This window comes from Molothrus aeneus, chromosome 16, assembly GCF_037042795.1.
Source record: "Molothrus aeneus isolate 106 chromosome 16, BPBGC_Maene_1.0, whole genome shotgun sequence".
NCBI classification, from domain to species: Eukaryota; Metazoa; Chordata; class Aves; order Passeriformes; family Icteridae; genus Molothrus; species Molothrus aeneus.
The window spans coordinates 14,474,005-14,486,812 of record NC_089661.1 but is presented as its reverse complement, the minus strand read 5'-3'; the positions used below and the strand labels follow the sequence as shown (position 1 = coordinate 14,486,812).

The following is a 12,808-nucleotide window of genomic DNA, read 5'->3' as shown; positions in this document are numbered from 1 at the left end:
GTTGGCAGCTGCTCCCAGCAAGGATCTCAGGGAACAGACTTTTCAAAGCTAAGCTGCTTATTTTTTGTTCTTTTTTTTTTTTTTTTAAATTTGTGTTCTCAAATGCAGCTTTTTAAAGGCAAGTTCTACTACTGTGATGGCCCTGATGTCAAAAACATCACCACGAAGGCTGACTGCACCAACGCTCACTACAAATGGGTCCGGAGGAAGTACAACTTCGACAACTTGGGGCAGGTAAAGTCCTCCCTGCAGGGCTTTTCTGTGCCAGCTCTTCATGGATTGACACTTGAAATGTGTGGCTTCAGGAGGGTGTGGAGCCTCCATCACAGGAAGTTTCCAAAACTGATCTTGCAATCATCTACCAGTGGGTTCATGTTTGCACTCGGTGATCTTTGAGGGCTTTTCCATCCTTGGTCATTCTATGACTTTATCTAGGAATCTCTGTCTTTTACCCTAAATGCATAAATATGGATCAGATCAATTCTTGATCTCTTGCTATAGTCATACAATTCCTTGGCTTTAGGAGTGTTGTCCCAAAGCCACTACTTTGGGATGCAATCCCTCTTATTCTCTAGATTTCTTGCTCTTCCCTTTGCAAATGAAGAAAATGAAGTGCTTCACATGGCTGAAAAGCAGGCCAGGCCATAGGAGGAGTTGGGAGCTCCTTCTCTGGGGACTGAAAGGCAAGACCAACCCCTTCTGTCCATTTTGCAGGCCCTGATGTCCCTGTTTGTCCTCTCCTCCAAGGACGGCTGGGTGAACATCATGTACGACGGGCTGGATGCCGTGGGCATTGACCAACAGGTACCTGTCCTGCAGAGCCCACCTGTGCTCCTCTCTCCAGCCTCAGGCCTGGGCACTCCAGGGTTTTTGAAATCCCAGGAAGCAGCAGAGCTGTAGAACCTCCTTGAGGTTCCTTTTGCTCATTGAGCTGCCAGTTTTCCAGTTTTTGGAGTTGCTTTTCCATGGCTGCTTCCCATGTAGGACAAGCTCTGGCCTGTCCTACATGAGGGGATGTAGAATGAATTAGAATGAGGGTGATTGAGGATGGGAAACCACCAGGAATGTTGTGGGAAAGGCATTCAGTTTGTGAGTTTTATGGCATTTTCCGTGGGAAGTCGAGTCTCGCATGAGTAGGACCCACCCAGAGCCACAGTAACACTTTGGACTTCATTTCCCCCACTTCTGAGGATCTGGTAACAACTGAGAAACATTAAGCAGGAGCCCACATCTGAAAAAATTAAAAATCTGGAGCCTATCTTTAGCTGAAACAATCTTGCTGGTGGGATGATTCTCATCCACTGCGATTTAGCTGAAGCTGTGTGAAATAAATACCAAAATAATCAAATCCCGTAAGGCAGTTTTGGGTGGGCTTTGCACCAAACTGTAAAATTTTAGTCAGTGAGAAGGTGAATGGGAGGAAAATACTTAGGGAAAATCCTCCTCCCAGTGCTCCCCTGCTCCCCACACAACTTACTGCTCCAAAAAAACTGACTCAACCCACCCGCTCTGTGCCGCTTCTCCCTCGTTTTTCCCTCCCTCCCCCCAGCCCATCCAGAACCACAACCCTTGGATGCTGCTCTACTTCATCTCCTTCCTGCTCATCGTCAGCTTCTTCGTGCTCAACATGTTCGTGGGGGTGGTGGTGGAGAACTTCCACAAGTGCCGGCAGCACCAGGAGGCGGAGGAGGCGCGGCGCCGGGAGGAGAAGCGGCTGCGGCGCCTGGAGAAAAAGCGCAGGAGTAAGGAGATGTACCTGTCTGGTCGGTAGAGTGCCTTACAAACCAAAATCTTTCTGAGCCCTGCCTGCTCCCAAAGCAAGATTTCCTTTTAGTTTTGGGGTTGTGGTTTTTTTTGTTTTGTTCTTTGGGTTCACGAGGTTGTGTTGTTTCGTTACCTCTTTGGCGGTGCCTTAAGGCTCGGGCTGGTTGGTGACACCTTGGGATTGTCCTGGTGGGAAATGTCACCTTTTCACTTGGCTGGGGGGTAAATGCTCCTCCAGCAGAGTCCTCCTGGCAAGGCCACACTGTCCCAAGCACCGAGGGACAGGGGTGAACAGTTTCCCTGCTCCCCCTGTGCCTGGAGGCCACTCCCAGGCTCCCCCGTGCCTTAACGCACCGCCTGCACCTGAGGATGGTGGTGGGCTTTGGTTTGGGGATTCTTTTCTCAGCTGAACCAGTGCTGATGCTGTTTGGGAGTCCTGGAGCATGGCCCCGCATGCCACAGACACTGCATGGGGGCATGGACAGAGCCTGGGGACAGCAGGGAGCCCCAGGGTGGGGCTGCAGGGAGGATTCCTCTTGGGAACATGTCCATGACAGGAGATGCTCGTCCCATCCCAGGCTGGAACTCAGTCCTGGGACTCGTTTTGTCCTTGGAACACTGGCCAGGGGCAGGCCCTTTAGCCAAAAAAGGCCTTTAGCCAAAAAAGGTCTTCAGCTAAAAAAGGCCTTTAGCCAAAATTTCCTTCTCAGTGGATCTCATAGGGACCATCAAACCCTAAACCCACCTGAGCCTGTGCTCCTTTCCTGCCCCAAACCTGCCCATTCCCACCTCCCCTGGGCAGGCTGCCCCTGGGAGGGTATTCCCAGGAAATCTGCCAGGAAAGCAGCCCCAGCTTTCCCAGAAGTTTCAGTGAGCAGGGAGAGCCTGCCAGGCATTTTTGAGGAGTGAGCAAACCTGGCTTGGCCGCTGAGATCAAAGCTGAGCTTAGTCAGAGGTAAGGCTGAGCTTTGCTGGCCCTGTCTGCTTGCAGCAGTGCTGTGACTCTGCCTGGCCGTGTCATTCTCCTGGAAGGACCAAATATTGTGACAAATTGCTGGTGTCCCACACATCAAGCCATGGATATCCATTTCCAGCTGGAAAAGCAGCCCAGCTCCAGGGACACAGCACAGGCTGTGCTGGGAGAAATCCCATCCCATTCCCTGCTTCCCTCCAGGCCTGGGGCAGGAGCTGTGTCCCTCACAGCCCCTCTCCTGCTCGCCTGGTGCTCCTTGGTGGAGCCAGGGGACACCTCAGCACTAAATGGTGGCACTGCTGTCCCCACAGGACCTCAATGACACCACAGGGAGGGCCAAGCCCTTCTGATTTTAGCCAGTTGTGAGTTCAGTGCCTGGCTCAAAATGAAATCCAGCTCAGACACTGAGTCTCTCCAGAGATTTCCAAGAGTTCAAATGCAATTTTCTGTCCCTTTTCCCATTTAGCTTTGGGAGCATGAGGGTGGAAATACTGAAGGCAGCATTTCCAGCACAGGGAGGAGAATCAGTTTTAGGGGTCCCAGGGGTCCTCCTTATGCAGCTTTTACCCCAATGTCCTGCAATGTCCTGACCTAAAAGACATTCAGATAAACTCAAAGTTTATATGAAATTTAAAAAAAAAAAAGCAATTTTAAGCATCCTTTGAGAGAACAGGGGCACAGGTATGGAGGCACAGCTCAGTTCCTGATTAGGAAATAAATCTTATTAAAGCCTGGCTGTGACTCCACAGCTCAGACACAGAAAGAGCCAGTCCCTGTCAAAGTGATGGACACTGTGACATTGTCCCTCTTTATCCACCACCTCCAAGGAGCTATTTCAGCCCAGCCATTGCACAGATGAGCCTTGTAACATTTCATGGAGAGCACACAGGGAGGAGGACAGATTTCTGGAAGGGGATCAAGTCAATAGAGCAGCTGAGAAGTGAAATATTTGGCCATGTGCTGGGCTTCCAGAAGGTTCCCTGAAAATGTCTGGCTCTACCTGCAAGGACAGCTTGGCATCCAAACTGGAGCTGTTAACAAGGTGAACCCAAATACCTGCTGCACTTTTGGGAAATTGCTGTTTCCATTTCAAGGGATGTATTTTTGTTTCAGCTGGGAGGGGTTTGAACCTCCTGGGTGGTTTAGGTGACTAATGGATTCGGTGAAAAAAAACCATGGCAGACTCAGAAAGATGCGAGCTGTGGCTGTGGGCAGTGTGTGTGTGCTCGTGGAGCTGTGGGATCTGCATGGTGGCAGCAGCTGGCAGCTTCCTCTGCTTCCATGTGTCCCCTTCCACTGCTTCCATGTGTCCCAGCACTCTGTGTCACCCCTGTGGAGCAGCCTGGTCACCCCAGGGAGAGGAGGGAGGAATGTGGGGAGGCTGGCAGAGATCCCTGCTTTTACCTCAGTCAGCATTCCCAGCGCTGGGCAGAGCAGGAGAGGAGGAAGGATTTGTGTTTTAGCAGGAGGAAAATCCAGCCTAGACCACAAATGCACCCTCTGGGCTTGCTATCTGCCTGGCACCTTGTCTGTGTGTCCTGTCCCCTGTCTGTGGTGTCCCCTGGGGATTGAGGGCTGGGGGATCTGTCCCTTCCTGTGCACACAAAAATGCACCACGGAGCTGTGCCAGGCTGGGAATGGGTTAAAGCTCAGCTGGGTGATCTGGGTGCCAATCCCAGGCTGGGTCCAGGATTTAGGGCTTGGCAGAGGGATTGTTCTGTGGAAAATACAGCCCTGGAATGGGTTAAACCTCAGCTGGGTGATCTGGGTACCAATCCCAGGCTGGATCCAGGATCTGGGGCTTGGCAGAGGGATTGTTCTGGGGAAAATACAACTCTGGGAATGGGATAAACCTCAGCTGGGTGATCTGGGTACCAATCCCAGGCTGGGTCCAGGATTTGGAGCCTGGCAGAGGGATTGTTCTGTGTGAAACACAGCCCTGGAATGGGTTAAACCTCAGCTCGGTGATCCTGGGTTCCAGTTCCAGGCTGGATCCAGGATCTGGTGTCTGGGAACACAGCAGAGGAATTGTTTCATGAAGAACACAGCCCTGGAGTGGGTTAAACCTCAGCTGAGTGGTCTTAGGCACCAATCCCAGGCTGGATCCAGGATCTGGAGCCTGGCACCTTGAGGGATTTCTCCATGGAGGACTCAGCCCTGCAGCAGGACCCAGCTCCTTCTCAGGTGGGATGGGGAGGCATTACCTGCTTTGGGGTGATTTTTCAGCAGAAAGGTCCCTCTGAGCCCCATTCTGTGCTGTCACTACCTCAGATCTTTCCAAAACATTTCTCCTTTCCCATCTGAGGGCCACTTTGCTGCAGGGATTGGCAGCAGGTTCACTCTGCTCAAGGAGAGCAAGAGGGCAGGGGATGAGGACACTGAGAAATGCATTTGATGTGGTTTTAAAAGCTCAGTGAACTTTTTTATATGAAGGGGAAAAAAAAAAATCAAGATAAACTAGAATATTTTTCCTGATGCTGTCCCTGCTCCATCCATTCCATGCAAGTGTAATTTAACAATCCTGCTGCTCTCAGCCTTTTAATGAGCTTCTCAGAAGACACAGACCCAAAGCAGCCTCCTCAGATTAAAGGTTTTCATTAAAAACACGTGGAGCAGCTTGATCTGCTCTGGCTGTGGGATCCAAACCCAGCCCTCCTGGATCTGCTGCCAGCTCAGCCCTGGCCTTCAGGGGCTGCAGGAGGGTCTGGGTGACACTGGGGGCAGAAAGCAGAGCAGGAAAAGCTGGGAAAGCTGGGGATCCCAGCTCTAGCTGGGAACAGGCTGCCTTTCAGTGGTGTCCCTTCAGGAAGACCCCAAAAATTGAGAATTCAGAAATACTTTTTCCTGATTACAGCTCTGTGAGAGGAGAGTGGCCACAAATCTGTTCCTCCAAGGTTTTTCCCACCAGAGCTGGGAACTGTGGAAGGATGAGGGAAATTTTAAGCCCCAGCAGAGGTGCCTTTCAAAGCAGTGACTGCAAAGCTTTCTCTAGAGGGTGGCACATGGTGATCTTTGAATTTAAACAACCCTCTCTGTGTCCAGCAGAATCACTTGAGCTGGAACTGAAATTCTGGGTGCTGTATCCTTGAGGGTTCAGAGTTTGCAAGCAGGGAATTCTCAAACCCTGGTGCTTGTTTTTCCAGGCAGCTGCAGGTACAGAGCTGCTCTGTTCCAGGCATGAATAACCCCATTAGGGCTTTCTAATGTTTCATGCAGAGCATTGTAATGGAGGAGCTGGAGCTGGGAATTGTAATGCCAACTAAAAATGCTTTTAAGCCAGGGGAGGACGGGGCTTCATTAATTTCCATGTCAGCAGAACCACAAGCAAAGTTGAAATACTCTGCAGAGAGGTGAGATTCAAGTATTAGCCAGCATCTAAAAGCAGGGGGAGGAAAGGCTGGGATTTTCCTTTTTTCATCTGTTTGATGGTTGCTTTTCTTCCCTCCTGCCCTTCCACCAGTTCAAACCAGCAGCTAAAGGGAAACTTGGCTGTGTTTGATGGAGAGAGAGCATTTACAGAGCGTGGAGTGCCAGGACAAGGGGAATGCATGCCCACTGCCAGAGGGTTCTGGGATTTTGGGAAGGAATTCCTCCCTGGGAGGGTGGAAAGGGGCTGAAATAGAATCCCCAGAGAAGCTGGGGCTGCCCCTGGATCCCTGGAAATGTCCAAGGCCAGGCTGGGATGGTGGAAGGTGTCCCTGCCCATGGCAGGGCTGGAATGGGATGGGCTTTAAGCTCCCTTTCAACCCAAACCATCCTGAAATTCTATGAAAATGGACAAAAACCTACAAGAACCCCAATGTGCCCAGGCAGGATGGGGCTTGGAGCAGCCTGGGATGGTGGAAGGCATCCCTGCCACATCCCTGGGCTCATCCCTGGGCACATCCCAGCTCCCTCCAGGGACATCCCAACTCCTTGGGCACATCCCAGCTCCCTCTGGGCTCATCCCTGGGCACATCCCTGGGCTCATCCTGCTCCCTCCAGGCACATCCCAGCTCATCCCTGGGCACATCCTCCAGCTCCCTCTGGGCACATTCCTGTGCTCATCCCTGGGCACATCCCAGCTCCCTCCAGGGACATCCCAACTCCTTGGGCACATCCTGGCTCCCTCCAGGCACATCCCAGCTCCCTCTGGGCTCATCCCTGGGCACATTCCTGCTCTCTCTGGGCACATCCCTGGGCACATCCCTGGGCTCATCCTGCTCCTTCCAGGCACATCCCAGCTCATCCCTGGGCACATCCTCCAGCTCCCTCCAGGCACATTCCTGTGCTCATCCCTGGGCACATTCCTGCTCTTTGGGCACATCCTGGCTCCCTCCAGGCACATCCCTCCAGGCACATTCCTGCCCTCCCGGGGCACATCCTTGGACACATCCCTGTGCTCATCCCTGCCCTCTCCAGGCACATCCCTGGGCACATCCCTGGGCACATCCCTGTGCTCATCCCTGCTCCCTCTGGGCCCATCCCAGCTCCCTCTGCCAGCCTGGCACGGGCAGCATCTCCTGGAGTGGACACTGCATGGGGTCCCCCCGAGCACGGCCCTGCTGCATGTGGTTATTGTCACCTCTGTCACCTCCCTGCCAGCTCTCCTTGGATGTTTCCCCGTGCTGGAGCTCGTTCCCTGTCCCTTGCTCTGCCTTTGGGCTGTGTGCATCCCAGAGGAGCCAGGCTGCACCTGCAGCTCCCTCGGGTTAAGCCTGTCCTGAGTTTTCCCAGCAGGAATTTGGGCAGGGCTGAGAGAGACCTGTGGGACCCCTCTGTGCTGTGGGACAGAGCCACCTCTGGGTCTGCTGCTTCCTCCTGGGGTTTTGCTCTCCAGCCCATGGGCAGGAGGAGCTCTGATGCTGCCAGAGAACTGAGGAGGTTTTCAGCTCAGTGCCTGGCAGTGGAAAATGTCTTCTTGTGATTCTCCTTCTGTGATTAGTTGATAAAACAGAATAAACACCTGATCTTTTGCTGAATGGTGAATAAATCAGGCATTTGGGCAGGTGAGGGGTGGTTAAAACCACCTACAACCTCTTTTCCTTATGTGTGCCAGCTCATCTCCTGGAATCCATTAATCAACCATTCAGCATTAATAAATAGTCCCTTAATATAACATTTAACTATTAAGGCCGTTCTCAGACCTCCCAAGGAGTTATCAGCACTCCCAAGAAGACATTTCCCTAAAAACAATAATAAAAAAAAAAAGGACAAGGATGTTGTAATCCTGAAAACACATGAAAGCACATTGTACAGGCTGAAATAAATATTATACTGCAATGTTTTTATTATTATTTTTCAGGCAGGCTGAGCTCAGTAGCACAGACAGCCCCAGCAGTCCAAGATGACTCGTAGGATTAAGACACATGAAAGCAACAGAAAAAAAATGTATTCAAAAACAACTCTTGTTGCTTTCATCTTGTTTTTCCACACCCCTTAGCAGAGCAAAAACAAAAGCCTTGGTGACCCTGGTCAGAAGGAAATGTTTTTCAAATGCCTCCACTGTACTTTTAACTACCAGAAAAAAAAAAAAAATGTAGTTGAAAGGGAGCTGCAGATTCTGTTTCCCTTTATCCAATTAATTTTAAGGGTTTGGATTCTGATCTGGCATTGGTTGCACCCAAAAAAAAAAATGCCAAAAAACCTCCCACATTTCAAGAGTCCTTCCATCTGAAAGGTATTAGCAGGATGAGAGGAGTGGGAGATGGATTTCAGGAGGGCACTGAGTGCTTCTGAACTGATTCCCCTCCTTATTGTCAAGGTGAAGCAACTTTTTCTGAGCTCTTCATGCATTAAAAGCTGAACTTGCTGAAATATTTGTAAAATCTCCTCTCTGTGAGGAACCATCCTGCTCTGACTCGGCGTGACCTCAGTGTCTCTCCCACTTGTGAAATCCACAGTAATGCTGCCTTGGCCTTGTGTAAACTCAGAATATTTACATTGCTGCAGTTTGAAAGGAATTTGAGTGCCCACAGCCATCCCTGTGGTCACACTTTCATTGGAGAGAGGCACAGGCAGTAAATGCAGTCCTGGGGTCCAAACACCCTCCTTGGAACGCTCCCAGCAATTTGGTCACAGGCAGAAATTTCCACATTTTGAAGAGAAAAAAAGGAGGAATCCCAGCCAGAGGCAGAGATATAAAATTCATGTGAATAGTTTGAGATGCAGCCATGCCCTGAGCACCAGATATATTGTTTAATTACCTATTTTATAAATATAAATGTACATTTCTTTTTCCAGAGGAGCTTGTGCTGGTTGTCCTGGCAGAGCCAAGCGCTTTGTGGCTGTGTCCTGTGTGCTCCCATCCCTCAGGAATGCCCTGCTGCTTTTCCTTAAACCTCCCAAAGGCCCCAAAAAACCTTCTGGAGCTCGGGGCATGTTCTCCTCCCAGCTGAGATATTCCTGGCACCTGCAGGACTGAGAGAGACGAGTGCTGCCCCAGCTTTGCTGGGTTTGAAGCTTTTCCCTTGGCTTTGGGTCCTGTGTCCATCCTGCTCCTCCCCTGCTGCCCATGCCAGGAGGAGACTGAGGGACAGGGGGAAGGACCTGGCTGGCACCAGAGGCTGCTCACCCCAAAAACCCCACTGGGCTGTGGTGGGAGCAGAATCAGTCAGGGATCACTCAAAAATTATACAGGGATCACTCAGGGATCACACAGGAATATTTCAGGAATCACTCAGGAATTACTCAAGAATCACTCAGGGATCACTCAAGAATTACACAGGGATCAATCAGGGATCACTCAGGAATCACTCAGGGATCAATCAGGGATCACTCAGAAATTACACAAGAATCAGGGATCGCTCAGGTATCACACAGGAATATTTCAGGAATCACTCAGGAATCTCACGAATTACACAAGAATCAATCAGGGATCACTCAGGGATCACACAGAGATCCCACAGGGGTCACACAGGGACAACACAAGAATCACACAGGAATTACACAGGGATCACACAGGAATCACTCAGAAATTACACAGGGATAACACAGGGATCACTCAGAAATTACACAGGGATCACACAGAGATCCCACAGGGGTCACACAGGGATAACACAGGGATCACTCAGGAATTACACAGGAATCAGTGGGGGATCACAGGAACTACAGGGCTCACACAGGAATCACTCAGCCACTCCCCATGGTTTGCCCACCTTTGTTCCCCACCCTGTGTCCAGCTGGGAGGTGACTCCAGGCCCCGTGCTGGTGGCCAGCAGCCCTGCAGCCCCCTGGGCTCATGGCTGTCCCCTGTGTCCCACAGAGGCCCAGCGCAGGCCCTACTACGCCGACTACTCACCGGCCAGGAGGTACATCCACAGCCTGTGCACCAGCCACTACCTGGACCTCTTCATCACCTTCATCATCGGCGTCAACGTCATCACCATGTCCATGGAGCACTACAACCAGCCCAAGGTAGGAGCCGCCCCCAGCAGGGCTGCCTTGGGAGGAAATTGGCCATGGGGACACTCCCAGTGATGTTTTAGGGTTTAGATTTTATGGTTTTAATGTGTTTGTAATGCTGCAGTTCTTCAGTGTAGAACTCTGGTGTAGCGCTACAGCCAGCCCAAGGTAGGAGCTGCTCCCAGCAGGGCTCCCCTGGAAGGAAATTGGCCATGGGGACACTCCCAGCAATGTTCTAGGTTTTAGATGGTTTAGATTTTTTAGATTTTTAGACGTTTCAGATTTTATGTGTTCCATGAATTTGTAATGCTGCAGTTCTTTAGTGTAGAACTCTAGTGTAGCACTACAGCCAGCCCAAGGTAGGAGCTGCCCCCAGCAGGGCTGCCTTGGGAGGAAATTGGCCATGGGGACACTCCCAGCAATGTTCTAGGTTTTAGATTTTAGATGGTTTAGATTTTTAGACGTTTTAGATTTTATGTTTTCCATGTATTTGTAATGCTGCAGTTCTTTAGTGTAGAACTCCAAGCTCTAGTGTAGCACTACAACCAGCCCAAGGTAGGAGCTGCTCCCAGCAAGGCTCCCCTGGAAGGAAATTGGCCATGGGGACACTCCCAGCGATGTTTTAAGGTTTTAGTTTTTATGTTTTACATGTATTTGTAATGCTGAAGTTCTTTAGAACTCTAAACTCCATGTGCAGTGTGAGCTGCTGCTTTCCCATTTTGGGCAGACACAACAATTCCTCTCCAGGCCTGGAAATCAAGGACACCTCACTGGCTCAGGGCCCAGAAATGTAAACAAAAGTGAGTTGGGGGCAAGAAACTTGAGGAAAATGACTTCATTACCTGGAGCAGTAATTGGCAGATTAACCCCCAATATGCAAATGGCCCAGACTTATAGAAGTGTCAAAACCCCTGACCTGTGGTCCATTTTTGGGTGTAGCCTTTGTCTACCCTAAAGGTACCTGAAGGCCCTTCAATAAATAGAAACACTTTTTATCCCCTAATTTTGTCCAGCCTCTGTTTTTAGGTAGCCCCAAAAAGGCATCCCCAGTTTTTGGGGAACCTCAGCACTCTGATCCAGCTCTGCCATTCGGGAGTCACTGCCTCTGGCAAAACCTCCATTTCCCTGCTTTGGGTAAAAAAACCCAGCTAATGGAGAGTGAATTAAGCTTTTACCAGGAAAAGACCAATCTAAGTATTTCCTGCCCTGATCCCAAACCTGACTGAGCCTCACAGTGGAAAACAGTCCAGAGTTTTAGAACATTCCATTAACAGATATAAACTCAGAGCTACAGCATGCAGAGTGTTCTTTTCCTCAATGAATTCTGAATAAACTCAATTTAAAAGTACAATCCTCACTTTTTTAATGTATTATAAAATCATTCTCCCCTCAGAACACCTTTGACATAAATCAGAGGGGCTGATAGATAAATTTATATCAATTTATACATTTTCCATCTATAAATTTTCCATTTCATTTTCATTTATGAAGCTCTGGCTCAGCATTTACTTTTCCAACATTGCATGGCAACCTGCAAATGCCTCCTGGATGCTGAGCCAGGGGGTAACATGTGTGTGTGTGTGTTTTACACCAGGGTAATTCCATGGAAATGTTTTTTATCCAGGTTAGGTTTTATTTACTCTTGGTTTATGTTCACTTAACACAGAGTTGTAAATCCAAATGCAAACGGTCCCAAACGATGGCAGAAGTCAGGCTCAGGCTTTGGATGGAACAGGAAATTGTCCTGTGTTTTTTAAGCTGCCATTTTATTTCAGGTACTGGTACAAAAATAGGGATTGTTGCCAACAGCTAAGAAACTCCCAGCTCCCATTCCCAAAAACCAGGGCATGCCCTGGTGACCTCACTCTGTGTGGGGTCAGCAAAGCCAGGCATCACACAGAGGGGACAAAAAGAGCTTTCCTGTGCCCTGGGGTTTCCTGCAGCCTCCTCTGTCACATTTATTTCCATTTTTGTCCGGTTTGATGCTCACAATTCCCACTTTTTATTGGAAATTCAGAGTCCTGCCCTACACTAAACTAAACCCCCCTTCCCTCCCTCCTGTTCCCCAATCCCTCCCCACCCCAAGAGCTGCTCCCCCCCACTTCAGCTTGTCTATTTTAAGATTCCCCACAAGATTCCTTTGCTATTGTTGGCCCCCAGCTCCAATGAAATCCATTATAAACACTCATCATGCCCAAGTATAAACACTGTGGATTCCTGACTTCCGAGGGCGGCTCCGGGGACAGCGGGAGCACTGCACCAAATATGGACACGCTTTGCCCAGCTCTGGAGATGCCCCATTTTTCAACAAGGAAAGGTTTCATCCATCTCCAAGGTTTATTTATTTTCCTCAGCTTTTTAAGCAAAGCCTTTGTCCCCAGGGCTGGAAGCAGGGAATGATCCATCAAGGCTTTTCTTCTCCCCAAGGCTGGGCACTTCAGACCAAGGAATCTTCAGGAGATGGGGAAGGGGGGAATTTTTTCCTGTCTGGCCCAGACTGAACAATTTGTGCACTGAGCTTGAACCTGACATTTTTAGCAGAACTAATCTCAGTGCTTTGGAGGGTTTTGTTTGACTCAGGGGCTAAGCCTTTATTTGAGTTCTGCTGGGTGATTTAGTGAGCTCTGCAAGCCTTTATGACTTTATTCCTGAAATTTCTGTGCTCCTCTCACCCTGCTCCTTGCCAAT

At 49.9% G+C, this 12,808-nt stretch overlaps 1 protein-coding gene across 1 annotated transcript in view; it reads left to right on the top strand.

Annotated features, from left to right (window-relative positions):
• Window positions 1–12,808, top strand: part of CACNA1H (calcium voltage-gated channel subunit alpha1 H) — a 111,665-nt gene that overhangs the window by 78,033 nt on the left and 20,824 nt on the right. The window contains exons 21-24 of the mRNA XM_066560570.1: window positions 109–234; window positions 715–804; window positions 1,550–1,763; window positions 9,981–10,132. Of these exons, the coding sequence (XP_066416667.1) occupies window positions 109–234; window positions 715–804; window positions 1,550–1,763; window positions 9,981–10,132 (582 nt within the window). The remainder of the gene's footprint in view (window positions 1–108; window positions 235–714; window positions 805–1,549; window positions 1,764–9,980; window positions 10,133–12,808) is intronic.